Source organism: Chrysoperla carnea, chromosome 5 (genome assembly GCF_905475395.1).
Source record: "Chrysoperla carnea chromosome 5, inChrCarn1.1, whole genome shotgun sequence".
Classification (NCBI taxonomy): domain Eukaryota; kingdom Metazoa; phylum Arthropoda; class Insecta; order Neuroptera; family Chrysopidae; genus Chrysoperla; species Chrysoperla carnea.
The window spans coordinates 5,851,605-5,877,376 of record NC_058341.1 but is presented as its reverse complement, the minus strand read 5'-3'; the positions used below and the strand labels follow the sequence as shown (position 1 = coordinate 5,877,376).

Sequence of the window (25,772 nt, the reverse complement as noted above, 5' to 3'; positions counted from 1 at the left end):
AAAATCAATTTTTGAATTGAAAAGAAACTGGAATTTCGAAGAAAACTTCAGTTATTTAACAGTGGTTAAATTGGACATACAATTTTATTTCATTTTCTTAAAATGCGGTACTTTTTCATCAGTGATTACAATTTCTAAACAGTTTTTGATTAAATAACTCGAACAAAAAGTAACTTTGTGTTTTAAAAAGTAGCGATAAAAGAAAAAAATGAACACTTTTTTGAAAAAGAATTATTGTGATAAAAATTCTCCTTTACATTTATTTACATATTGTGCCCTTTTTACCAGGTGGTTATTAATAAAAGCTGATATTTGACAATACGTTTTATTCTAAGGTACGTTTATTATAAAAAAAGACATTTTTAAAATTCCCGCGTTTACTTGTATTATATGAAACGGAAGTGTACGAGTGTATATGTCATGTTTTTGACATTTTTTCTAAATGTCAAAATTTTATTTTGAAGTTAAATTTTATATAAATTTAAAAAAAAATGGACGAATTGGAGGACACTTTCTGTTACGTTTATAGTTCGTCTTTAGAACATAGAATACAAATAAAAATGTATGTTTCTTAGAAAATTAGAAATAATTTTTTTTTCAATGCAAATTGGTTATGTTTTTATTTTGATTTTTTTAGTGGAACGTTAGAAGGAAAACGTCAAAAACCTGAATACGATAAACTGTTAGCAGATCCAATTTTAAAGTTTTCTGGTCTATACCAAGAAGGTACTGATAAGTGTGCTGATTTAATGGTCGTTTGTCAGATATATGCTGATAATCGTCCTTTAGGTTTACCCATTTCCACATCTTATAAATCATTTACTTCCCGTTGGAAGTGAGTAAAACTTGCTAGAAAATAAAAACAATCTATATAAATCTAAATTATTTTTCAATTTTTTTTATAGTTGGAACGAGTGGGTAATTTTACCCGTACAATTCTGTGATATTCCAAGAACTGCTCAATTAACATTAACGATTTACGATTGTGTGGGTCCAAATAAAGTTCAACCCGTTGGTGGTACAACAATCTCATTGTTTGGAAAACACGGTGTATTTCGCCAAGTAAGTAAAATATTTTTGTAGAATCGATTATTTGTTATTAACGAGTTTTTGTTTTTCTTCTTCCAGGGAATGTTGGATTTACGAGTTTGGCCCGGCCAGAAGGCTGATGGATCAAATCCAACTAAAACACCAGGCAAAACAAAGGATAATGGTAAAGAACAAATGCAACGATTATCGAAATTAACGAAAAAACATCGTAATGGTCACATAAATAAAGTAAGTATGGGGTTTTTTTTTCTCAAACAGTGTTGTCAGGTTGGGGGGGGGGATTTTCATCTAAATTTTGTGGATTTTTGACGGATTGGTGGAAAATCAAGAGAATCTTTTTTAGGGGATTTACAAACTTCCTTCAAATAATATTAACATCAACAGACAAAAAATTGTTTGGAAAATTGTTTGGTGTTTCTGACAGTTTGTTCAAAAAGTTATCAGACGTCTGATACTGAGAATTTTGTTTCAATCAAGGGGATTTTAAGTGGCCATTCAGGCGGTTTGGGGGAAAGTGGATGAGTCTATCTAGAACTTCTCACGACAGTATGAATTAGGCATATTATTACATGTATTGGTCTGAGTACAATCGCAGGCGTTCCGAAGTTCTCATATCACTTCCAAGGGCCTCTGTTCGCAAAGTTGTTGCGGCTATCACAGGACACTGGCTGGACGGCAAGCATGCTGAACGCTTAGGCCTGGCAGTGTATCACGACTACTGCAGGAGCTGTCACAGTGATGACGAGGAGGAGACAATGTCTCATCTTCTCTGTCACTGTCCAGCTCTTGTCATGAGGAGATGGACTTACTTGAACCAGCCTCTCGTTGACGACCTCTTCGACCTAAAGTCAGTCGACGTCAAAGCCTCCTGCTGTTCTTAAACAGCTCCAAATTGTTCATGGAGTAGCGGCCGGGGATGGGCCAACTCATTTACGGTATCACAACGGACCCTATGGTCTAAGTGTGTCCCACCCCAGGACAGCCACTCTAAACCTAACCTAACCATGACATGTATTTTAGCTTTATGTATGTTATATTATAGTCATTATTTTGATCGTGCAGATAACTCTGTCAGTAGCCGCGTGGTTACATAATTTGTTATTTTAGTGATTACTTAGGTCGAATTCAGCAGCAGTCTCAAAAAGGCAGTTTAATTCATACTGTCGCGAGACGGACGTAGTCTATCTAACAACACTGTTCTCAAAATGCCTGGGAATAATTAATTAAGAATATTAATTTGTTTATAGATTGATTGGTTAGATCGTTTAACATTTCGTGAAATCGAAATGATTAACGAAAAAGAAAAACGTAATTCAGACTATTTATATTTAATGGTAGAATTTCCACGTGTTTTTGTTGAAAATGTTCCACATTATGTTGTCTATTATGAACCAGATGGCGATGAAATTTATCAATTTCGTTCACAAGCTGATATGGTTACAGTACCAGATCCAGAAATATTACAGGTAAATATTCATATTTTCTATTATACAGTGTGTCCCCGGATAGAGGTAACTATACTTGTACATTTTCTTATTTTGCATTTTAAGAAAAAAATTTATTCTTTATAAGAAGTTTTGCTTATTCTGAAAAGAATGAAGGTATATTTAAAACTTCTTAATAATGTCAAAAATTTGGAATCACTATTTTTATTTTTGGTAAACTATCCTTTATCTTTATAAGTTGGCGAAAGGTTACTAAGAAAAGTTACTCGAAATTAACAATTATGATTCTATACAAAATTTCAAGAAGATCTTTCCAACTTTGACAATTTCATTCTAAATGAATGTTTATCCGAGAAAATAAATTTTCTTTTTAATTTGCTAAACTAGTCCACAAAAAATTGCACTCTCGGATAGTACATGTTAATTGATTTATTATTATTTTCTTTCTTACGTTTTTTTATAATTAGATCTTTTGTTCAAATAAAAAATGATGCTATAATTAAAGTACACGGATCTTCTAGATATTTTGTATAGAGTCATAATTGTTAATTGCGAGTAACTTTTCTTAGTAACATTTCGCCAATTTATAAAAAAGAAGGGTAGATTACCAAAAATAAACCCTGTACATTATTTAGAAGTTTTAAATTAAATATTCCTACATACTTTTCATAATAATCAAAACTTCTTATAAAGAATGTCTTTTTTTCTTAAAATGCAAAATAAGGAAATTTACAAGTATTGTTACCTCTATACGGGGGCACACTGTATATAAAATTAAAATTAAATATTTCAATAAATGATTGACGACACATTTTCTTTTTTCTTTTTGTTTAAATAATTTGTAATAATATTTATATTTTCCATAGAATTTGTTATTTTATTAATATGCTGTTAAAATAACAAAATTTATCATATATTGCATTCAATAATAAATTGTTTTTAATGAAAACACTTTTGAATTCTATTGAATCAGTTAATTGTACTCTTTATTTCTCCAACACAATAATTTTAGCTATAGGGTTTTTAGAATAGGGTATTCCACTATTTTTGAAAATACTTCAAAATGTTGATTTTGCTAATAAAAAGCCACCAAAAAAGCCGGGCATCCAATTTCATGACGTAATATGGGTATCCCTACGGAGAAGCTTTGGGGTTTTCTGTGTGACATCTGACCTTGACAGAACCTCTAGGTTCATCTGCTTAGAATAACATCTCTTACTCGGAGTTGTCTTGTCTTTGGATGAGAGATTGTTCTCAACGAGGATAAAGAAGACCTCTTTGCATAGACCGATTTGTGGTACCCCTCTTTTGTATTATTATTATTCCGAGCTGCGTGAAAGTGAACCTGCTAGAATTTCAATGATAATGTATATGGTCACTTTTTCACCACTCTGTATATTTTCATCTGAATTATTGCTAACACATATTAAATATATAAAATTTACTAAATTATTAATATTATAATGATAATTAATAATAATAATTATTAAATGTAAATTAAAATTTAAATGAATAAGATAATAAATGATATACTTGTAAGAATTAATAAAAGAGTGGTGTACATCAGTGAATCGGTAATCGAATACCCCTTAACTTTTAATTTATTTATTTAAAAAAAAAAATGTGGTGTCAAGCAATTAATAAAAATATATTATCTAACATTATATATGCATTATTTGTGTGTATTATATATTTTATTATATTTATTTTACTAAATAATCCAGTGCATTTAGATCGATCGAGTGATTTTCTACAGAAAAAATTACACAAAAAGAATACACAAAATAAAAATAATTTTTAATGTAGAATTCAAATTATTAGGCGGTTATGAGTGTTCCATAACTTACAGGCGCGAATCCAGCCCTCAAAAAAGGTTGTGGTGCCAGCCAATCGAAAGTGTGTGAGTCGGAAATATGAACAAGTCCGCGGGACAGTACCCTTTTTGTTAAATGATAAATAAATACTTAAAACTTCGTGAGTGGCTTGCTTTTGACGAGTTTATCAAACTTTTTAATAAGTTTGGTAGACTCGTTAAAAGCAAACCAAACGAGGTTTTAAGTATTTATTAATAATTTAACAAAAAAGGTGCTGTCCCGCGGACTATAACAGATATTGACAAATTAAATCAACTTTTATTGAAAACATTTTCGTATTCGATTTCAACAAATAACTTTGTGAAATCAATTTCTATGTTTCTCTATAACTTTTTGGGAAAGTGTTGCGTTTTCAAGAGAGCATGATAACGTCATATTTAAGCTAATAAATAAAAATCGGCTTCTCCAGTATTTCTTTCTACACCTTAATGCACTGGATTATTTTATATATTTATTTTGCTACAGTATTTATTTTAGGTGTAGGGCCAGACGTAATATTGACGGTTATTTCAGAACGACTGAAAATTTGAAAGATGGTCGTGTCTAGTAAATTTTCTCTTAACGCAAAGTTTTTTACCCGAAGAAAACTCTTTAAGGGAACTTGAAAATTTTTTAAAATTCAATGAGAACGATATTCAAATATGAAGATAATTGAATATTTTCCAGGCCTCCTGAAAGAGAAGTCCCGGGCTATAAAAATTTTCTTAGAGGAGAAAGTTGTCAGGTACAAACTCGATAAATATCTTTCGAATTTTCAGCCGTTTTGATATAACTATCAAGTACCCTAACTGGCCCCAAACTTATTTGCCATTTTAACTAACTAGAGCATACTTAATATAATTAGTGGTCTTTGTAAATAAGTTCATAACACTTGTTTTTTTTTTTTATTTAGTTATTTGATAGTTTATTTACGTTTACGTTTAAGTGTAAGCAAATATTTAATTAAACAATTTTAATTATTTATTAATTCATTAGGAATTCACTAAAAAAAAAAAGTACATCAAATGTTGTTTTTTTTTCATCTGTTATAAACTTGAATCAAAAGTTTTTAGTTCGGTTTAAAGTGTTCTATTGATTGGATTTTGGAAGGTTGTTTCGTTCGTTTATTTAAATATCGGTGCCATCCTCGCTATAAGAACGATTTTTAAATTATTAATTTTTTAAAATTAGCTTTATTTAAAATCTTGTTCGGAATCAAACGAGTTACAAAAGTTATTTTATGTAAAATTGAAATTAATTGAAAAATTTTCTTAATTTTTGTGCAATTTAAATTTTCGTGAGCAAATTTTTTACTTATTTCATTAGAAAATTCATTAGTAGCGAGGAATACTCTTTAACGAGACCTAAAAAAAAATTGGATTATTCCAACAAGCTTTGAATTAAAAGGAATTCATTTTATTGTTATTCTAACAGGATTAATGAATAACAAATTTTAAAAAATCATTTTATTCGACATTCAGTAAAATGGAGTGATCGATAATCGGGCACTAAGGAAATTGAAATTTCTTAAGTCCCGGTCAACGTTCTATTGAATGTTGAACAAAATGACTTTCGTATTTAAGGGGTTTCCCTCGTGTGACGGTCCATTTTTCAACCTCCAAACTAAAAAAAAAAAATGGTGCTATAAGTTTGACCGCTATGTTTGTCTGTCTGATTTTGATTTTTTTGATTTCGTTTGAAAGGTTATTCAATGGGGAGTGTTCTTAGCTATGCTTCAAGTGCTAGTTTAGAGTTCTGTACTCGAAAAAACTAAAAAATTTGCGATGATCTTCAAATATGGCTCAGCTTGGAAAAGGCTTTAAGGTAAATGGTAATTTAATGGAGAGTGTTCTTAGATATGTTTCAAGTGCGAGTTTATGATGAACTATGAAAAGATAGAACTTTGAGGTTTTATAGAAATAGAAAAAAAAAACTCCTGAAACGAAAATTTGAGTGCTCGTGAACTTGATATAAATAAATGCGGTTGTGCGGTTTTAAAGTATATCGACCTGGCCTAAGTTCGATCGATTTTATACAAAGTATTACAAGGTGATTTCTACAAGGTTTCTTTTTTTTTTCTATTTACCTAAAATTTTTTTTCTTTCCTTTGTATAATTATGACGAATCGTGTTGGTATTTATCGATTTTATTAGTTTGAAAAAGTTATTTTTAGTATTCCGTATCAAAACTATGCATATTATACAGGGTGTTTACTTAAGGTGGCTACATATGAAAAACTTTTGTATTATAAGGTTTTCCTTCGAAAACTCTCCCTTTTGAAAAGGTTTATGTCAAGCAGTGACATTTGCAGTCGAATAACTTGCCGCGCTCGTATGACAATTTTTGACAACATACTTAATCATCTAACTCGCACTTGAAACATATCTAAGAACAATTTCCATTAAATTAACTTTTTCCGTAGAGCCTTCTTCAAACTTAAACGATTTTGAGGATCATGGCCTATTTTTTAGTTATTCCAGGTACGGAATTTTAAGCTCGCACTTGAAACATAGCTAAGAACACTCTCTGTTAAATTACCTTTCAAATAAAACAAAATCCTTTCATCTGATTAGGCGCTACGATGCCACAGACAGACAGACACACACCATAGTGGTCAAACTCATAACACGTTAACACGAGTTATTAAGGGTGGAAACTTTTGAAATGATCACACTGTATAATTGGTCGTAATTAAGCAGGTCGAAAAAGAAATATCGTTGTCTTTTTTCTAGGTTTAAACACTACGACCTAAATAAATTTTGATGTACTTTTTTTTTTTAAATTCCATGAATCCGCTCTAGTTAATTATTATGTGAACATTGAAAAAAGACAAAGTGCCTCGTTGCCTAAAAAATTTTACAAATTTAATATTAATATGTGGTTGTCAGGAAAATTTGGTTGAAAGCAAACACCATAAATTGGCTCGATCACTTCGAAGTGGTGGCAACGACAAAGATACTAAACCTAACGCCGATGTACGTGACATGCTTAACGCAATCGTAGCATATCCAGCCACTGTACAACTGTCAAACGAAGAACAAGATTTAGTATGGAAATTCCGTTTCTATTTATCGAATCAAAAGAAAGCCTTAACAAAATTCTTAAAATGTGTCAATTGGAAGGTATCCGGTGAAGTACGTCAAGCTTTGGCTATGCTCCAACAATGGGCACCAATGGATGTAGAAGATGCTTTAGAATTATTAAGTCCGAATTTCACGCATCCTGTCGTACGAAGATATGCCGTTTCACGGCTTAAACAAGCACCAGACGAAGATTTAATGTTATATTTATTACAATTAGTTCAAGCTTTAAAGTATGAAAACTTTGATATAATTAACGAAGGATTTCTTCGAATTAAACCTACGAACGACGAATACGATAAAAAATTTGATCCACTCATCGATCCAGCTCTAATTAAATCGAATAGCTACAATAATAACGTAACCGCTGATCAATTAGCGAATTCGATGATTAACAGTGTAATAGAAGTGCCAAGCGAAAAGAATTTACTAGAAAATCCACAAATTAATTTAATCGATCATGATTCTGGTAACACGGATACTTTACTCGGTGACACAAATACGGAAAATGATAATGATATCGATGATCCAAATACTGCGTGTGATTTAGCCGCATTTTTAATACAACGCGCATGTAAAAATTCAACGTTAGCTAATTACTTTTATTGGTATTTATTAATTGAGTGCGAAGATCAAGAACCGACCACGCACGTGGCAAAACAAGATAGTAAAGTGAAGGAAATGTATTTAACAGTCATGCGAACATTTTCACAAACATTAATGAAAGGTAACCCCGATTGGCAACATCGTCGAACGATTTTAACGAAACAGCAAAACTTTATACATAATTTAGTTAAATTGGTTAAAACGGTTTCAAGAGAACGTGGTGATCGTAAGAAAAAATGTGAGAGATTACAACAGTTATTAGCCGATACGGAAACATTTAAATATAATTTTGTTAATTTTGATCCAATTCCATTCCCACTGGATCCTGATGTACATATTAAAGGAATTATTCCAGAAAAAGCAAGTTTATTCAAATCGGCGTTAATGCCATCGAGATTAACGTTCTTAACGACGGATAACAAGGAATATGTTGCCATATTTAAACATGGCGATGACTTGAGACAGGATCAATTAATCTTACAAATGATTACGTTGATGGATAAGTTATTACGAATGGAAAATCTCGATTTGAAGCTGACACCCTATCGAGTACTCGCAACATCTACAAAACATGGTTTCCTTCAATATATTGAATCAAAAACAGTGGCGGAAGTATTAAATACTGAAGGTTCAATACAGAATTTCTTTCGAAAACATCATCCTTCAGAAACGGGTCCATATGGTATCGCACCGGAAGTTATGGACACGTATGTACGCTCCGTGGCTGGATATTGTGTGATCACGTATTTATTAGGTGTTGGCGATCGACATTTAGATAATTTATTGCTAACGAAAAATGGGAAATTATTTCATATTGATTTTGGTTATATTTTGGGACGTGATCCAAAACCTTTGCCACCACCGATGAAGCTTAGCAAGGAAATGGTTGAAGCGATGGGTGGGCCACAATCAGAACATTATCAAGAATTTAGGAAACAATGTTATACGGCATTCTTACATTTACGAAGGTAAATATTGTCTTTGTTTTATGTTTGTTGTAGTTAAGATCATGGCCGAACACACAGACGGATTATTCATAAGGAAAATAGGTACGCCTTGTGAAAATAAATCTGTTCCGGAACTCAGTTCCGGAAAATGTTACGTACAAAATTTATTCAGATTAAAGTGGGACATCATATTCCAGCGTCAGATTTGATCTGCGTTTTTTGGATCCTTTAATAGTTAACTCAGATCCTTAACGGTAGGGGATAGAATAACATTTTAAATTAGAAGTTGTTAACTATTTAGTTAACTATTAAAGGATCCAAAAGGCGCAGATCAAATCTGACACTAGAATATGAATAATTTTTGTACGAAACATTTTTTTGTAGTGTAAGTATTTTTGAAAATATTTGGGCCAATCGATTAAAATGGATAATGGATCGATTAAATTAAGCACCCTGTATAACGGATGCTTAATTTACAGAAAGAATAGTCCTCACAATTTTCTTCTGAATACCAATTATAATGAATAAATTATCTTTTCAGACATTCAAATTTAATGTTAAATTTATTCTCATTAATGGTTGATGCCAGTGTACCAGATATTGCATTAGAACCTGATAAAGCTGTACGAAAAGTTCAAGATAAGCTACGTTTAGATTTAGGTGATGAAGAAGCTATTTTATATTTACAAAGTTTATTAGATATGTCTGTAACGGCTGTAATGGCTGTACTTGTTGAACATATACATAAATTTGCACAATATTGGCGAAAATAAATAAATACCTACAATCAAAATCATTTATAACGACATTTAACAACTATCTTCTGTGAGAAATGTGATTAATCGCCAATTTGGTGAGTCTTTCACTAAAAATCAACTTCTTTGCCTCAATACGACTCGCTAGTGTTCCAACTTCTCTTTTACGATCCAATTTTCATTTATCCTCGAAGAAGGGTAATTTTAATGAGAGAAAAATACCAAATGAACTCCCTAGTAAAATAATAATTCCTTGATTAGTAACCATTCCTTGATTTATTAAATTACGAAGTATCTTGTCATAAGAATGACACGCTTAGGTGAAAGGAGCTTCAATCTCTTAAACATCAGGGTGGTCTGGTATCCTCGATTGGAAATTTGACATGTCAAGGACGCACTTCGAGTCTTAAATAGCGCAACTTAAAGTTCACTTCTTTGCCCTTAAAATGAGCTCTGGTAGAACCCAAAAGTGTCAAGGGATAAGAATATTACAGCCTGGAAATATTGTGTATTTTTAACGAAATAAAAAATATTGCGTTTTTATATTTTCGGCGTATATTTGTATAACCATTCAGTCGAGATCTTGTTAGATCGTCTTAAAAACCGCTTCGTAATTATAAGCGATGTCGCTATAACCGATTTTGACTGTAAATAATACGATTCTTTTTGTTTGTTTGTTTGTTTTTTTTTGTATAGACCTTTTCATTTTAAATAATGATTCTGTTTTGTTTCGGGTCGTATATCAAAAAACTATTCAAGTAAAGAAATATCAAATTTATTAACATTGTTTGACAAAGATGAAATATATGAAATTTTTTGCCCGAAACAAAGAGCGAATCGGTGAATAAGACTATTGTGATCTTGTAATTATTAAAATAAAAGATGTTTATTTTTAGTTAATTTTATATTTAATTATCGATTATTTTACGGGAATCAATAAATACTGTTTCTAAAATTGTATGAGTTTTATTTATTTGATAATTTGTGGAAAGGAAAACATAAAAAAATAAAGTATAAATTTTAGAAATCATTTCAGACAAAAAAATAAAAATTTAAAAAACAAAATACATCTATGTGCCATCTATGTTAAACATATTGAACTATTAATCTGACGGTGTTGCTATCTATGGCAAACCTGTTGAACTAACTATTAACTTCGACGGTAATGCCATCTAAGACAAGCCTGTTGAACTAACCATTAATTTCGGCGATGGTGCCATCTATGCTAATCCTGCTGAACTAACATTAATTTCGACGATGGTGCCATCTATGATAATCCTGCTAAACTAACATTAATTTCCTCGTTTTTTTTACTTAATAAAAGATGTTCATTTTTAGTTAATTTTATATTTAATTATCGATTAGTTAACGGGAATCAATAAATACTGTTTCTATAATTGTATGTGTTTTATTTATTTGATAATTTGTGGCAAGGAAAATATAAAAAAATAAAGTATAAATTTTAGAAATCATTTCAGACAAAAAAATAAAAATTTAAAAAAAAAATACATCTTTGTGCTATGGTAAACATATTAAACTTGTTTTGCTTAACTAATAATAATTAATATAAATAAATAAAAACGTTATATATTTTAAATTTTGTTTTATTTTTTTCTATACCAATTTTCCTTTCAGAAAAAAATTATTAACTAATTAATTATTCATAAAGGTAAGTATTAAGTTAATTATAATAATAAAAAAATAAAGTATAAATTTTAGAAATCATTTCAGACAAAAAAATAAAAATTTAAAAAACAAAATACATCTTTGTGCTATGGTTAACATATTAAGCTTGTTTTGCTTAACGGTAAGTATTAAAGGTAAGTATTAAATTAATTATGTGTTTATATATAGACCAGGTAGATGTGTGGATATAGCAGTTGCAATTGAAACCAAGGTACGCTGATTCGTATCCTGGTGGAAATAATATCATACTTTTAAATAAATGAATTTTTCTTTTAAGCAAATTCTGATTTTTTTTCATTTTTTTTTCAAATTTCCACCACTTTTTTATATTTTAGGAATTAATAAAAATAAATTTAAATAAATAATAATCGTTGTATATTTTAAATTTTGTTTGATTTTTATCTATCCCATTTTTCCTTTCAGAACAAAATTATTTATTAATTTATTATTTAGTAAAGGTAAGTATTAACTTATATGATTATAAATTACATGATTTAACATAAGCCGAGTAGCTGAGTGGTTTCAGCACTTGACTATGAAGCCAAGGTACGCTAGTTCGTTTCCTGGTGGTATTAATATTTTTACTTTTTACTTCCAATTTTTTTATCAAATTTCCACCACAACATGTTTGCCTAGTACAAATGATGAAAAAAATTAGTTTTTTTTCGTTCAAAAACTTCAAATTTTTTCACATTTCTACTAGGAGAACATAATGGACGGACAGAATTAGTAGTACCTGATAGCAAGGTAATTGTTGTCACCTCGTAAGTCAGAAAGTTAGTGGTCTGCACACCCGTGTTTGGTGAGTATGACTTCTGGGCAGACCATTAACTTTCTGCCAAAATAAAATTTTAGACTTTCGGGGTGAAAACACTTACTTGTTTTTTCTCCCTATCAGGAACTACTAATTCGTACTTATGTTCTCCTAGTACAAATGTTGAAAAAATTGAAGATTTTTTCGATCTTTTTTGATAAAAAAATTTCAATTTGATTGAATGCAGGAGAAAATGATTGATTTTTTTCCACATTTGTACTAGGAGAACATGATGGACAGGAAGGAATTGCCTGACAGGTAAGTAATTGTTTTAACTTCGAAAATCAGAAAGTTATTTATTATTTATTGGTCTGTTAACTTTTTTGGTGAGTTTAAATTAATAAATAATTAATATACTAGAAACACCGCTTGGATGCGAATAGGAGAATATGAGTGAGATAAACGTCATTACATGTTTTCCTATTCAAAAATGATTTATGATTTTAAAGAATATTTATGATTATTAAAGTTCCTACCCCCTGAAAGAATAGTGATTTATGACTTATGTATAATTGACATGATTTATGACAAGAAGGCGGGTTTGACTATAAAAAGAGTGGAAAATTTAAACAACAGGAAAAATTCATTTATTTAAAAGTAAAAATATCGATTCCACCAGGATACGAACCAGCGTACCTTGGTTTCCAAGGCAAGTACTGTATCCGCACAGCTACTTGGTCTATATGTAAATATATAATTATCTTAATACTTACCTTTAGTAAATAATTAATTAATTTATAATTTTGTTCAGAAAGGCATAATAATTACTTATCTAATTAAAAATTAATCGGGCCAATTCTGGATGACATGTTTTAATTATCAATAATGTAATATACATACCTTTTACTTACCTATTTTAGGTAAACTTGTTTTCTTAAACTTAGTTTTTATTTTCTTTTACTAACCTTTTTTATTAAACTTATCCACTCTGCATTTCTTTTTACTTATTTTTTCCAATAAACTTACCTATAAATGAATAATTTACTCAACTTTTTACCCTAAACTTATTTTCTTAAACTTACTATGAATGATTAATTGTTATTTCATAAAATAAGAAAAAAGGTAATTATGTTGGTCCCACCTTCCTACTTATGTCATAAATCAATCTTCTGTCAAGGGGTGGGATTTAAAATAACATAAAATATGCTCTCTTACTTAATTAATAAAAAAAATTTCAGGGCAAAGCTAGATACGAACCGACGTGCTGTGTAACCGGAAACGACTGAGCTAGCCACTACTCCACTTTGGACATGTTAAGTTGATCAATAATGTACTATATATAACTTTTACTGAACTTTTTATTATAAACTTATTTTCTAAAACTTAGTATTTATTTCCTTTTACTGACCTTTTTTCATTTAATTCATATTAAACTTACCCGTTATGAATTTCTTTTTTACTTACCTTTTTTTTCAATAAACTTACCTATAAATGAATAATTGTAGCAATATTTTGTTAAAAATGTAGGTTCTGTTTGATATTCCTGAAATCGATGTAAAGGATAAAAAGATAAAGGTAGGTATAATATTGAATATTAATAATTAAACCAGAAATATTGATAAAAACAATATTTTATTATATATATTTATTTGTACATTTCTTGTAGAAATAAATCTGTTCTGGAAGTCAGAATATTTAATTTGAAATTCAGAAAAAGGATATGTAAAGTAAAACTATCTCTGAAAAGTCTGAAAATATCAAATAAATTATTAATCAATCATTTAATGACAGTAAATGGTCATTGATTGAGACTTTTTCGGAAGAAATATTCTGACTTCCAGAACAGATTTATATTGCACAAGGGATATTTCACCCAAAATAAATATGAATGAATAATAATGGTTATTTTAAACAGTATAAAATTATTTTTCGGGATAACGTTTTCATTTTTTCTAAATTTTTAATAATTTTATCCTGAATTTTTTTTAACAGTTCTTTGTTAAATTTTATTTTGAATTTCCTTGGTGGAAAAAAATATTTGAAAAAAGGATAAGTCTTAGGAAACTCTGAAAAAGTCTTAGAAACTTTAAAAAAATATTAAGAACTCTGAATAACTCTGAATTAGACTAGTACGAAAACGTTGAGAAATTCAAAGTGCCTAAGACTTTTTTATAATTTCTTATTCTTCCTTCAAATATTTTTTCCACCAGGGTTTGTTGAACATGTTCTCCTAATATAAATATTTTTAAAAAAATTCATGAATAATTTCATAACATTTTGCAATAAGAGCATTAATTAAATAACGGCGATGTTATTTTTTTACAAATTTGTTTCTACTTTTTATCGATTGTGAATTCGTTTATGTTTAACTAAAGTTTGTTGTTGAGTAAATGTTTTATTACAAATATTACATGAAAATGGTTTTTCTCCGGTGTGAATACGTTTATGTGAAACTAAATTACTTTTCTCATTAAATCTTTTATTACAAACATCGCAAGAAAATGGTTTTTCTCCGCTATGAATTAGTTTATGTTTAACTAAAGTTTGTTGTTGAGTAAATGTTTTATTACAAACATCACATGAAAATGGTTTCTCTCCGCTGTGAATACGTTTATGTCTATTTAAAGTACTTTGTCGAGTAAATGTTTTATTACAAACATTACATGAAAATAGTTTCTCTCCGGTGTGAATTCGTTTATGTCTAACTAAATGATGTTGTCGAGTAAATGTTTTATTACAAACATTACATGAAAATGGTTTTTCTCCACTATGAATTAGTTTATGTGTAACTAAATGTTGTTGTTGAGTAAATGTTTTATTACAAACATCACATGGAAATGGTTTTTCTCCGGTGTGAATACGTTTATGTAAATTTAAAGTACTTGGTCGAGTAAATGTTTTATTACAAACATCACATGAAAATGGCTTTTCTCCGGTGTGAATACGTTTATGTACAACTAAATTATGTTGATAAGTAAATGTTTTATTACAAACATCACATACAAATGATTTTTCTTCTAAAACAGTTTCATTTTTAATAATTAGTTCTGTATGTAATTCTTTTTCAAGTTTAATATTTTCATAATTAATTGTGTACAATTGTTTATCATTTTCATCACTCACAGGTTCATGTTTTACACTCACAACACTATCACTATCATTGCTGCCTTCTTCTTCATTTGTAATGTGTCCTCCACCTTCCATTACAACATTTTCATCTAATATTTCACTTTTAATAATTATTTCTGTATGTAATTCTTTTTCAACTTTAATATTATCTTTATTAATAAACAAATAATTATTTGCCATTTTGTTTAATATTTAATATTATTATCATGAAAACTTATTTATCAAAAGGTTCAAGCATTAATTCACAACTCCAGTAAACATAACCTACAATGACAGCTGAACAGACTATAAACCATTGACTGATTGACATTTCAGTTATCAGTTATATGAAACGTCAATGGTAAAAACCTATAAACAAGGTTGCCAACTTTCAATTCTCAAGCCCACTAAACAGATGATAGAAAACCACTAAAAAGCTACTAGACAGCATTATTATTAGAATACTTTTCTTTTTGTTAAAAGTTTTTTTTTTTTTATTTTTACAATAATTTATCACTAAAAAAAGAATCATCGAAATCGATTGGAGTGATATTGAGTTATTCGTCCTCTTGTCGTGCATACTTAATGCAAATTTAACTTTTATGATTTTCTTATGCATATGGACCAAAATGAAATGAGACCACACGGGAAGCACTAGCTTTCAAATAGATAAAGAATTATCAAAATCGGTTCACCCAGTCGAAAGTTCTGAGATAACAAACATAAAAAAAAAAAAAATACAGTCGAATTGATAACCTCCTCCTGCTTTGTTTGAAGTCGGTTAAAAACAATAGTCGTAAATTTAAAAATTTTATTTAATAAAAAAAAGTATCACATATTTAGTTTCGATTATGTTGCAATCTTTGTGCTTTTTTTCTATTTTTACACAAAAAATCGTAGAATAGTACAAAAATAAATTTTTTAAACGTGGAAAGAACGAAGAGAAAAATGAAGGAAAAGGGGAATAGATTAACAATTAATATTTTTTTTCTTTGGTTTTGAAAGAATTATTTATGAATTCTTTTGTGGGATTTTAACAATAACACTTTTGACTTCTGTATACGGTTCAATACCGTATGGACCATTTTCACGACCATGTCCAGATGATTTGTAACCGCCGAATGGTGATTGTGAACCTAATGCGTTGTATGTGTTCACCCAAACAGTACCCGCACGTAACCCTTGTACAATATAATTAGCCTTATCGATATCTTTTGTAAAGACAGCAGCAGCAAGACCATAATCGGAATCATTAGCACGTTCAATTACCTCTTCGATATCTTTAAATCGTAAAATTTGTTGTACTGGTCCAAAAATCTGTAAATTATTATAAAAATTTCAACGATTGAATTTTACCCTTATGGAAATAAATTTGTTCGGATAGTCAGACTTTTTCAGAGATAGTTTTACTTCACATATTCTTTTTCTGAATTTCAAACTAAATATTCCAGAACAGATTTATTTCCACATGGGTGGAGAGATTTAAAACGGGTTTTTCTGCTTTTTCACAATTATATTCCCTATTAATTCCCGGCTTATGGCTATTCTGCGTTTACATTTTTTTTTTCTTACCTCCTCTCTGGCAATGGTCATATTATCTTTAACATCAGCAAAAACAGTTGGTTTAACGAAGTATCCTTTATCACCATGTTTCTCACCGCCAACAACACATTTAGCACCCTGTTTCTTTCCAGTTTCGATCATTTTCAAAATACGATCTTGTTGCTCCTTATCAACTTGTGGCCCTTGTTCCACTGTTGGATCAAATGGATTACCAACTTTACGTTTAGCTGCTCGTTCTGCACTTCGTTCAACAAACTCATCATAGATCTTATCTTGTACGTAAGTTCTAGATCCAGCGCAACAACATTGTCCCATATTAAAGAACAATCCAAAATGGGCGGCTTCGACAGCATATTCCATATCGACATCACTTAAAATAATATTCGGACTCTTTCCACCCAATTCCAATGTTGTACGTTTTAAATTATGTAAACCGGATGCTTGTTGAATTTTCATTCCAACCTCGGTTGAACCGGTGAATGCAATCTTTTCTACTTTACGATTAGCAACTAAAGCGGCACCTGCTTCACCGAAACCAGGTACAATATTTACCACTCCTGGTGGAAATCCGGCTTCTTTAATTAATTGGGCCGTGTATAATGCTGTTAAAGGCGTTTGTTCGGCTGGTTTTAAGATAATTGTGTTTCCTGTAGCTAAAGCTGGTCCTAATTTCCATGCAAGCATTAACAATGGGAAATTCCACGGAATAATTTGACCACAAACGCCAACCGGTTCGTGGCGTGTGTAAGCGAAGTATGGGCCATCTAATGGAATGGTTTTACCATGATTTTTATCTGCCCATCCAGCCATGTAACGTAAGGTACCAATACTTGCTTGAACATCGACAGTCAGTGACATTGAAAATGGTTTACCATTGTCCAAAGTTTCTAAACTAGCAAGATAGACCGCGTCACGTTCCATTAAGTCAGCAAGTTTGTAAAGTAAACGTCCTCGTTGAGATGGATCCATTGTGCGCCATGGTGATCCTAAACGGAATGCTTCGTTTGCAGCATCTACAGCAAAATCAATATCAGCTTTACCGCCTTCTTGTACTTCAGCGATTACCTCGCCAGTACTTGGATTAAGTGTTTCAAATGTTTTGCCCGATTTTGATTTGTACCATTCATTGTTAATAAAAATCTAAAAATAAATATAATTCTATTAAAAAAATATAACAACTCCTTACATTGGTAAAGCCGAATTTAGGCATAAGGTCTGGTCGTAAGGTCTGGACCTATGGTTTTTTTTTAAGTTTTGAGATGTTATTTATTATTAAAATTATATTATTATTACAACTTACTATGGACTATGTATTTTTAATGGTATTTAGGTATTATTTATTATTATTCAGGTATTGTGAATGCCTATTTATTAGAGGTATATACGAGTGCAGTGAGCTCCACTGCCACAGACTTCAGTCAGGCCGAAGATCAGTTTAGGTTTGTAAACTTTGGGTTTAGTGGGATGAGTATAGCGGGATGCATTTAGTACGATGGGTTAAGCGAGATGCGTTGGGAAGACTAAGCATAGTATAGGTGAATATATAAGTGAACTACATTGACGTTTCCACTTGACAACGTCTGTCGGGTCTGCTAGTAGTCATATATATGAGAGATTCATAGAAATATTTATGATTGCTTTACTTTACATGGAAGTAAAGCAATGAGTATTTTTTTATAAGATAAAAAGTGATAGATAATTGCTTTGTTTTCATCAGTATGTATTTTAAACAAACTGGTTTGCATTGAAAACTTATTTTTATTTATAAATAATGGAAAAAAGATCGTTGCTTGTAACAATATCAAACAAAAGCTATTGATGAAGTTTTAATTCTTAAGTTCTTATCAGATCAGACCTTTGTTTCTAATACGTATTTTTATGTAAATAGATTTAGTCGAACTTCATATAAAAAAAAAATCAAATTACTCTGGCGGTCGTACAAATTTATTTTACATTTTTTAATCAGAATTTTAAAATAACTGTTCAATGATGTTCCATTTAGCATAGTCGATTTTCAATTTCAGCCTTTTTATTTATGTTTGGTCCTTTATCTAGAAACCAAACGCGTGGACCGATTTTAATGATTCTTATGTCAATCAATTTGTCTATTTAATACCTACGCAAAAATATTCTACTTAACACAATTTGCCAACTTTCATATTTTTCTTTTTCACAATATCTGCGACCAATTGTCGCCATATTGAATTTTCATTACTGCCATGTCTTTAGAGACACTCGCAGGATTAAAATCGATTGACGTAAGAATCATCGGCCCACGAGTTTGGTCTCTAGAGTGACGCAAAGAAACAAACATACATAAGACTGATAAACACAAAAACCTATCCTTTTCGTTTCGTAGTCGAGTAAATGCCTGTGATTAGATTTTTTTTTTGATACATTATAATTAATTACTTAATAGTTACTTATTAATTAATATACTTCTTATTAAAAAAAAAATTACTAATTATCAGCCAATTAGTATCAAATACCGTTCAACAACTTCCATTATTATATAACAATGGAAGTTAAACATTCTTGGCAAAGAAAACAACGCAAAATGTTCTTTTATAATTATTTATATTATTAATTTGAAACTAATATATTTATTGCATATTATTTGACCCCGAAAATCACCTCAATGACAAATGCAAAATGAATGGAAAATTTTAAACAACAAATTTTTCTTTACAACTATGCAATTATTAGCGAATTTTCGAAGGAAATGAATTTGTTATTTCGTATAATTTTTTTTGCGAAATCTAGGCACTTCTCGAAAAAAAATTTTCTCAAATTTGGTTTTGCCCCGAGATTTTTTGCATCGCTACTTTCGGCCTTTGCTGTAAAAATTAAGCTTTTACAGGGGAAGCCTTAAGATTATCCGGTATAAATCCATAGAAACAAACACACGATATAAGATAAAAAGTTTATCAAAACGTATTTAAAACCATTTATACTTAAAATACATTCAGAGATAAACTTACTTTTAACAAATATGATAATTTATTCTTAGAAAAAAAAAAACTTTGTTATCTGGATATTTAAATGAACTGTTTAAAAACAAATTATATTGTATTGATAGACCAGTATCCAGCTTGAAAAATGGGTTGAGACTCTTATCGAGATATACATCAATAGGGCTTTTCATTTTAAAATCACGATTCACATTTGTTTCGTACTAAATGATTTATAACCAATGTGATAAAATGAATAACAAATATCTTCTATCTTAGTCCTACTTATTGCTGTCAGTACGAAAAAATAAACTCTGCACTTGCGCTTATGACATGATGGAAAGGTCTATTGATGGAATCCCTCCAAAAAATCATTTTAATCCAATAATAGGGGATCGAAATAAATTTTTTTTATCACTTCAGATGAAGAATTCTCACTTCTTTTGGTTTTTAAAAATCTCTACTAATATGCAAGATATGAACGTTTCAAATTCCTAATTAAAGAGGAATATACCCACTAGTGACGTCATACATGAGTGTCATCATAGATATTACATATAAAACTTTGTTTTATTAAAAGGAGATGGACAAACCTTTAAATGCAATCTTTGAATGCTTATAACTTCTTCGTTTTTTAATCAATTTTAATTTCCCTTTCAAAAATTTGTCAGGGTATCAAGTCTAGTTATACATTTTTATGGGTAATTTGGTCAATTCAACATCAGGATTATCCAATATTCTAAATCACGTTTACGATTTAATTTTTTTTTTTTTTGTTTTACACAAATTAGGAATTTTTTAAAAAATTTGTTTAAAACGTGAAATACTCTCTGTGATATTTTTAGAACTTTTTATTATGATTGAATAAACTTTAAAACACACTGTTAAGTTCGTACAGAGAGGCCCATCACAAAATTATACTCAAATGTTTTCAAATATAAAATAGAAATTTCATTGGAATTTAAAAAAAAATGACCGAACAGCTCTTTATTGTTTTTAAAAATAATTTTATAACAAGTCGTGGGAAGGGTCTGGTGCGACCCTTGAGATCCACCCGAATAACTTCCCAGCAAAATAAATAGACAAATAAAAAATATAAAAAAGTAAAAACTCGACCGACTCGAAACGATTCGGTGGAATGTTATGAAATTCTTTTCGGATCATATTGCCGGATTAATATGCTTCGATCGACACTTCAACGAAATCGATATCACAAATAAGAATTCTAAAATTGGCCAGAATGGTGCTTGTATAGCAAAAGATGATGTGAATTTCTCTATCCTTCTCTAATAACTTGTTTAAATATATATCCTACTTGTATTTCTTTAAGCACTTTTTACAAAATGTACACTTTTGCTACAACAGCGCCATCCTTTTCGATGGGATACTCTTTGATAAACTAACATTGTTTTCCTTTAAACTCTACCCTTCATAGCTATAACTTTATACATACTAATTTTGGTGTGACACCCTGTATTTGCCTTTTTTTTATTGTAGAAAATTATAATTTTGAATTTGAGCCAATTTCCGTATCAAAGCACTTTAGTGTTCAATTTTAATTGAAAAAAAAAAAAAAAAAAAAAAAACAGATATTTGAATATAATTTCTGGCTATGTTCTAATATTCACTGCACTAAAAGCATTGGCGACATTGGCGTACCGAAGGGCTGGTTAAGAAGGTAACCTGCTCCCCCCCCCCGGGCTTACTTTTCATTTACTCGACTATGTGAATGAATTTTCGAATTTTATCGAATTATTTGATCTATGTCATGAATAAACAATAAATAATGATAATATAACATTTTAATTCATATTATTTTCAATCGCATACTTGAGATAAGGAGAAAATTTTAATATTTAAGTATGACACTTATATTAGAATCAAGTTGTTTACTTATAGACGAATCATTTTAGATCAAAAAAGACTAAAATGAAGAATTTTTATGTACCTCAATCTATCCGGCCAGTTTTTTTTAAATGTTTAGGAAGGTCCATATATCGAAATCTACATCTAACTTCTTGCCACTAGAAAGTTTGGCCATTGCTATGGGCCAAATAAACCCATTATTATAATCCATTTTTGAAAATTTCTAAACCTTGAAAATATTCAACAAAATGGACCAGAAACGAACATTTGGGGATTTTAGGGATCGCTGTTCACTATTTTGAAGTATTACCCTTCCTGGGGTAATTCATCCCGCTGGTCCAAATTGCATATTTACAGAAAATTGCAGTGACAGGTCAATAAAGGGCGAAAAACCCCATGAAGGGGATTAGTGTATCCCCATTCTTACTTCGGAATCGTGATCAGTGACCCCAAAAACCCCCGAGTATACTTTTTTGAACCATTTTGTTGAATATTTACAGAATATTGCTATTTTGGACCAGCGAGGTAAGTTAAACCCCATGAGGGGGAGATTATATCGAAATTCTGATTTCGGAATAGTGATCAGAGACCCCGAAAACCCCCGAGTACATGTTTCAAGGTTTTAAAATTTTCAAAAATCACCTCATAAATGGATTCTAATGATTGGCCTATTTGGTCCATAGAAAAAACCAAAACTTTCTAGCGGCAAAAAGTTAGATGTAGATTCCCATATAGGACCTTCCTGGTCATTTTAAAGAAAAAGCTGGCTCGATAGGTTGAGGCACAAAAAAATTCTCTATGAAATGCTAAAATGACACGACTCTTAGGTAAAATGTTGAATAAACACCTATATTTCAAAACTATCTTTTTTAAAGATACAACCTTTTATCAAAACAAGATTATAATCATAGAAAAGAAATCTTGTTTCAAAAATAAATTCATTCTACCACAAAAAGTGAAATAAAATGCTATAAATATTTTAAATAAATTTATATTTCCTGAAATTTGATATAAAAAACATTTTTACGAATTTAATTTACCATCAAAACTTTGAAAAAAAAACAAAATTATTTATTATGTAACCATGTCAACCATATGTTTACCGAATATTCGAAATTGGTTCGAATATTCGAGGGTAAAAACATGTCCGAATTTATTATTTTAAAACGATTGATTATTTATCTTAATATTTCATGTGATCGAATATTCATAAAACCTTATTAATTTAATTATTTAATAAAAATCTTTTGTTAAATTCTTGTGTTTTATAAATTTTCATTCAAGCGAAGGTCGTATTTTTTTTAACAGGGTTGTCAGATCTCACTTTTAATAAATCCCATATTTTAAAGTTTTTACCAAAAAAATTTTCTAGATTTTTTAGTTTATACACATCACAAATTTGTTTTATGTCGAAATTAACAAATTTTTTCCCTTCAATTAAAACATTTTCATATCTGACAATCCTGTGTATACTTTTTGAATAGAGAATTTATAATCAGTCTGTATAATCCAAAAATTTTATTTCGTGAATTAATTAAAATTATAAAATCATTATCAATGTCAAAACGATTTAAATTTTAAAAACAAATCAAAAGATTTTATTTTCTCTCAACAATGGAATCGTAAAAAATCTATTAGAAATAAAAAAAAACAAAATTCTAAGTTACTTACACCAGTATAATTTACAACAGGATTCGGTTCTGGAGCTGGTAAACTTGAATAATGAACTTTTTGTGCGGTTCGAATACTTTGTTTAGCAATCGATCGAAACATTTTGTTAAGTTGATGCTTTTCAATACAAATCTTAAATGAGATTGATAAATGAAGTTACAACTCAACCGGCTTTTTTACCACGGCAGTGTTTTTTTCTGTTGTCGTTGATACTTTGATAGTTTGTCCGTCTATACTCAAAATTAAACATAATTTTTTGTATTTAGTCTGTCTTTCTCTCTATTGGAGACACGTTATTGCAATATTGTATTATGCTTCGAAACTAATGATTCGGTAAATATCGTTTAAATTCGGTGATAGTATTTACATTGCGCAGAAATTGTCTTCGAAAAAAAAAAAGTTGTTTATGCGATTTGATTTTTCTCTTAATGCTTATCAAATAATCATTTAACATTTTCATCATAGATAAAATATTGATTGTCATAACATAAATACTGTGCATTATTTAGCATATTTTTAATTGCATAATTAATAATTATTCATGCAATTATTATAATCACAATTTATAAAAACCATAATTAAAAATATTAAATTCTTAATTTTTATTATATTAGCATATGTGTTTGATATCGTTCCACAAACTGCAATTTGAACTTTTTCACTAAACTTTTCACTGAACTTTTTCGACTAAATCACAAACTGCAATTTGAGATTTAGTCGTGTCATTTTAGCATTTTATAGAGAATTTTTTTATACCTCAACCTATCGAGCCAGTTTTTTTTTTGCCGCTAAAAGTTTTGGATTTTGTTATATGGGCTAAATAGGCCAATCATTAGAATCATTAAATTCTTGAAAATATGGCCCAAATACGTATACTCGGTAGTTTTCGGGGTCTCTGATCACTATTCCGAAATCAGAATTTCGATATAATCTCCTCCTCTTGGGTTAATTTACGTCGCCGCTGGTCCAAAATTGCTATATTCTGTAAATATACAACAAAATAGTATACTCAGGGGTTTTTGGGGTCACTGATCACGATTCCGAAGTTAGAATGAAGATGTACTCCCCACTTCTTGGGGTTTTTCGCCTTTCGTTGACCTTACATAGCAATTTTCTCTAAATATTCAATTTGGACCAGCGGGGTGAATTACCCCAGGAGGGAGAGTATATCGAAATTCTGACTTCAGAATAGTGATAAGCGATCCCCAAAACCCCTTAGAGTACGTTTCTGGCCCATTTTGTTGTATATTTTCGAGGTTTTGAAATTTTCAAAAATCACCTATTATAATAATAGGTTTTTTTGGCCCATAGCAATGGCCAAGCTTTCTAGCGGCAATAAGTTAGATGTAGATTTTGGCCTGATAGATTGAGGCACATAAAAATTCCTCATTTTAGCCTTTTTTGATCTAAAATGATTCGTCTAGTTCCACAAACTGCAATTTGAACTTATAGATTAGCCTATCTGTAGATTTAGACGAGGAAACAAAGCACAAAAAAATGATGAAGTTCGAAAAGTTTGAGTAGTAAGTCGGATTTGAATGCGGTTTTCGGCATTCGATTCGTTAGAGCGACATATAACATAGAGATTTAAAAGCCTAAGAAACGCAATAAGTAAATTATTGACCGTTTAAAAAGAGACCGAAAAAAGGGACTGTTATCCCTTTTTGTCTTGCAGCCTATCAAAGGGCGAATATTAATATTTTGAATTATGTATAATCACATGCATTTGTGTGCAGGTAACATAAGACAGACGAAGATCGCTATACGCGTACTTATTTAGATTTCTCTCTATATCGATCAACCGTTTGATGGCCACATTACGGTTCTATTTTATTACTTCTATGCTTTATATTTAGCGACACTATGTTCACAAAAGATGCCATTATTATAGGAATCTCCTCTTATCAAGTATTTATCCGTATGGACTTTGGTTATGAAAATGCATCATTTGTAAATTTCTTGTATTTCAGCGATTTAAATCACTGATTTTAGCAGTGAACCAGAAAAAAGATTGTAATATTATTAATTGATTATATTGATATAATGTAAAATGGAAGAATATTTTTTCAAACACATAATATAATAAAATACCATTCATATAAATACTGATTTATTTCTAAGAAATTGATAATATTCGAGTCAAAGGTTTTATAAATATCGAATCTAAATAATTGCCTATACTTTTAAAAATTAAGAAAATCAATACATGCTGCGAATAAAAAAACTTTATCAACAACTTACATACATGTCACACATACATAACCAATAATACATAGTATACAATTTGCGCTCTCACGGGTAAACAATGGTGTTTACGAAAAAATGTTTCAAACAAAAGTTGTTTATTTTTTTATAAGGAACATTTTTTGCATTTAAACTTTTGTTCTATCTCTAATGGTTTACAAGATAGGTCCTACGGACCCAAGACCTTGATCTA

General features: G+C 30.0%; 2 protein-coding genes across 8 annotated transcripts; one reads left to right on the top strand and one right to left on the bottom strand.

The window, feature by feature from the left end:
• Positions 1-224: 224 nt before the first annotated feature.
• Positions 225-10,691, top strand: LOC123301709 (phosphatidylinositol 3-kinase catalytic subunit type 3). Of its 7 annotated transcripts, none has more exons than XM_044884579.1 (8): positions 443-562; positions 638-835; positions 906-1,062; positions 1,129-1,278; positions 2,298-2,516; positions 7,237-7,688; positions 7,869-9,002; positions 9,523-10,691. In XM_044884579.1, exons 1-8 carry the CDS (start codon positions 492-494, stop codon positions 9,752-9,754), a joined length of 2,613 nt encoding a protein of 870 aa, XP_044740514.1. In that variant the 5' UTR covers positions 443-491; the 3' UTR covers positions 9,755-10,691. The 7 variants fall into 7 exon arrangements, with proteins under 7 accessions (XP_044740513.1, XP_044740514.1, XP_044740515.1 ...); XM_044884580.1 differs by having other exon boundaries at positions 7,237-7,721; positions 7,905-9,002; XM_044884576.1 differs by having other exon boundaries at positions 7,237-7,746; positions 7,903-9,002.
• A 5,390-nt stretch (positions 10,692-16,081) lies between these two features.
• Positions 16,082-23,575, bottom strand: LOC123301711 (aldehyde dehydrogenase, mitochondrial-like). The gene is made up of 3 exons (XM_044884583.1): positions 23,336-23,575; positions 16,857-17,987; positions 16,082-16,601 (listed from the first exon to the last, which is right to left on the bottom strand). The coding sequence occupies exons 1-3, from the start codon at positions 23,435-23,437 to the stop codon at positions 16,296-16,298; spliced, it is 1,539 nt and encodes a 512-aa protein (XP_044740518.1). The 5' UTR covers positions 23,438-23,575; the 3' UTR covers positions 16,082-16,295.
• Positions 23,576-25,772: the final 2,197 nt, after the last annotated feature.

Excerpts from the sequence above, each read along its gene's own strand:
- LOC123301709 (XM_044884573.1), top strand. The coding sequence starts at position 492 with ATGGACGAATTGGAGGACACTTTCTGTTACGTTTATAGTTCGTCTTTA. Across the intron at positions 836-905 it reads TCATTTACTTCCCGTTGGAA|TTGGAACGAGTGGGTAATTT; the intron begins GTGAGTAAAACT and ends TTTTTTTTATAG. Across the intron at positions 1,063-1,128 it reads AACACGGTGTATTTCGCCAA|GGAATGTTGGATTTACGAGT; the intron begins GTAAGTAAAATA and ends TTCTTCTTCCAG.
- LOC123301711 (XM_044884583.1), bottom strand. The coding sequence starts at position 23,437 with ATGTTTCGATCGATTGCTAAACAAAGTATTCGAACCGCACAAAAAGTT. Across the intron at positions 17,988-23,335 it reads CTGTTGTAAATTATACTGGT|ATTTTTATTAACAATGAATG; the intron begins GTAAGTAACTTA and ends ATTTATTTTTAG. Across the intron at positions 16,602-16,856 it reads TGACCATTGCCAGAGAGGAG|ATTTTTGGACCAGTACAACA; the intron begins GTAAGAAAAAAA and ends AATAATTTACAG.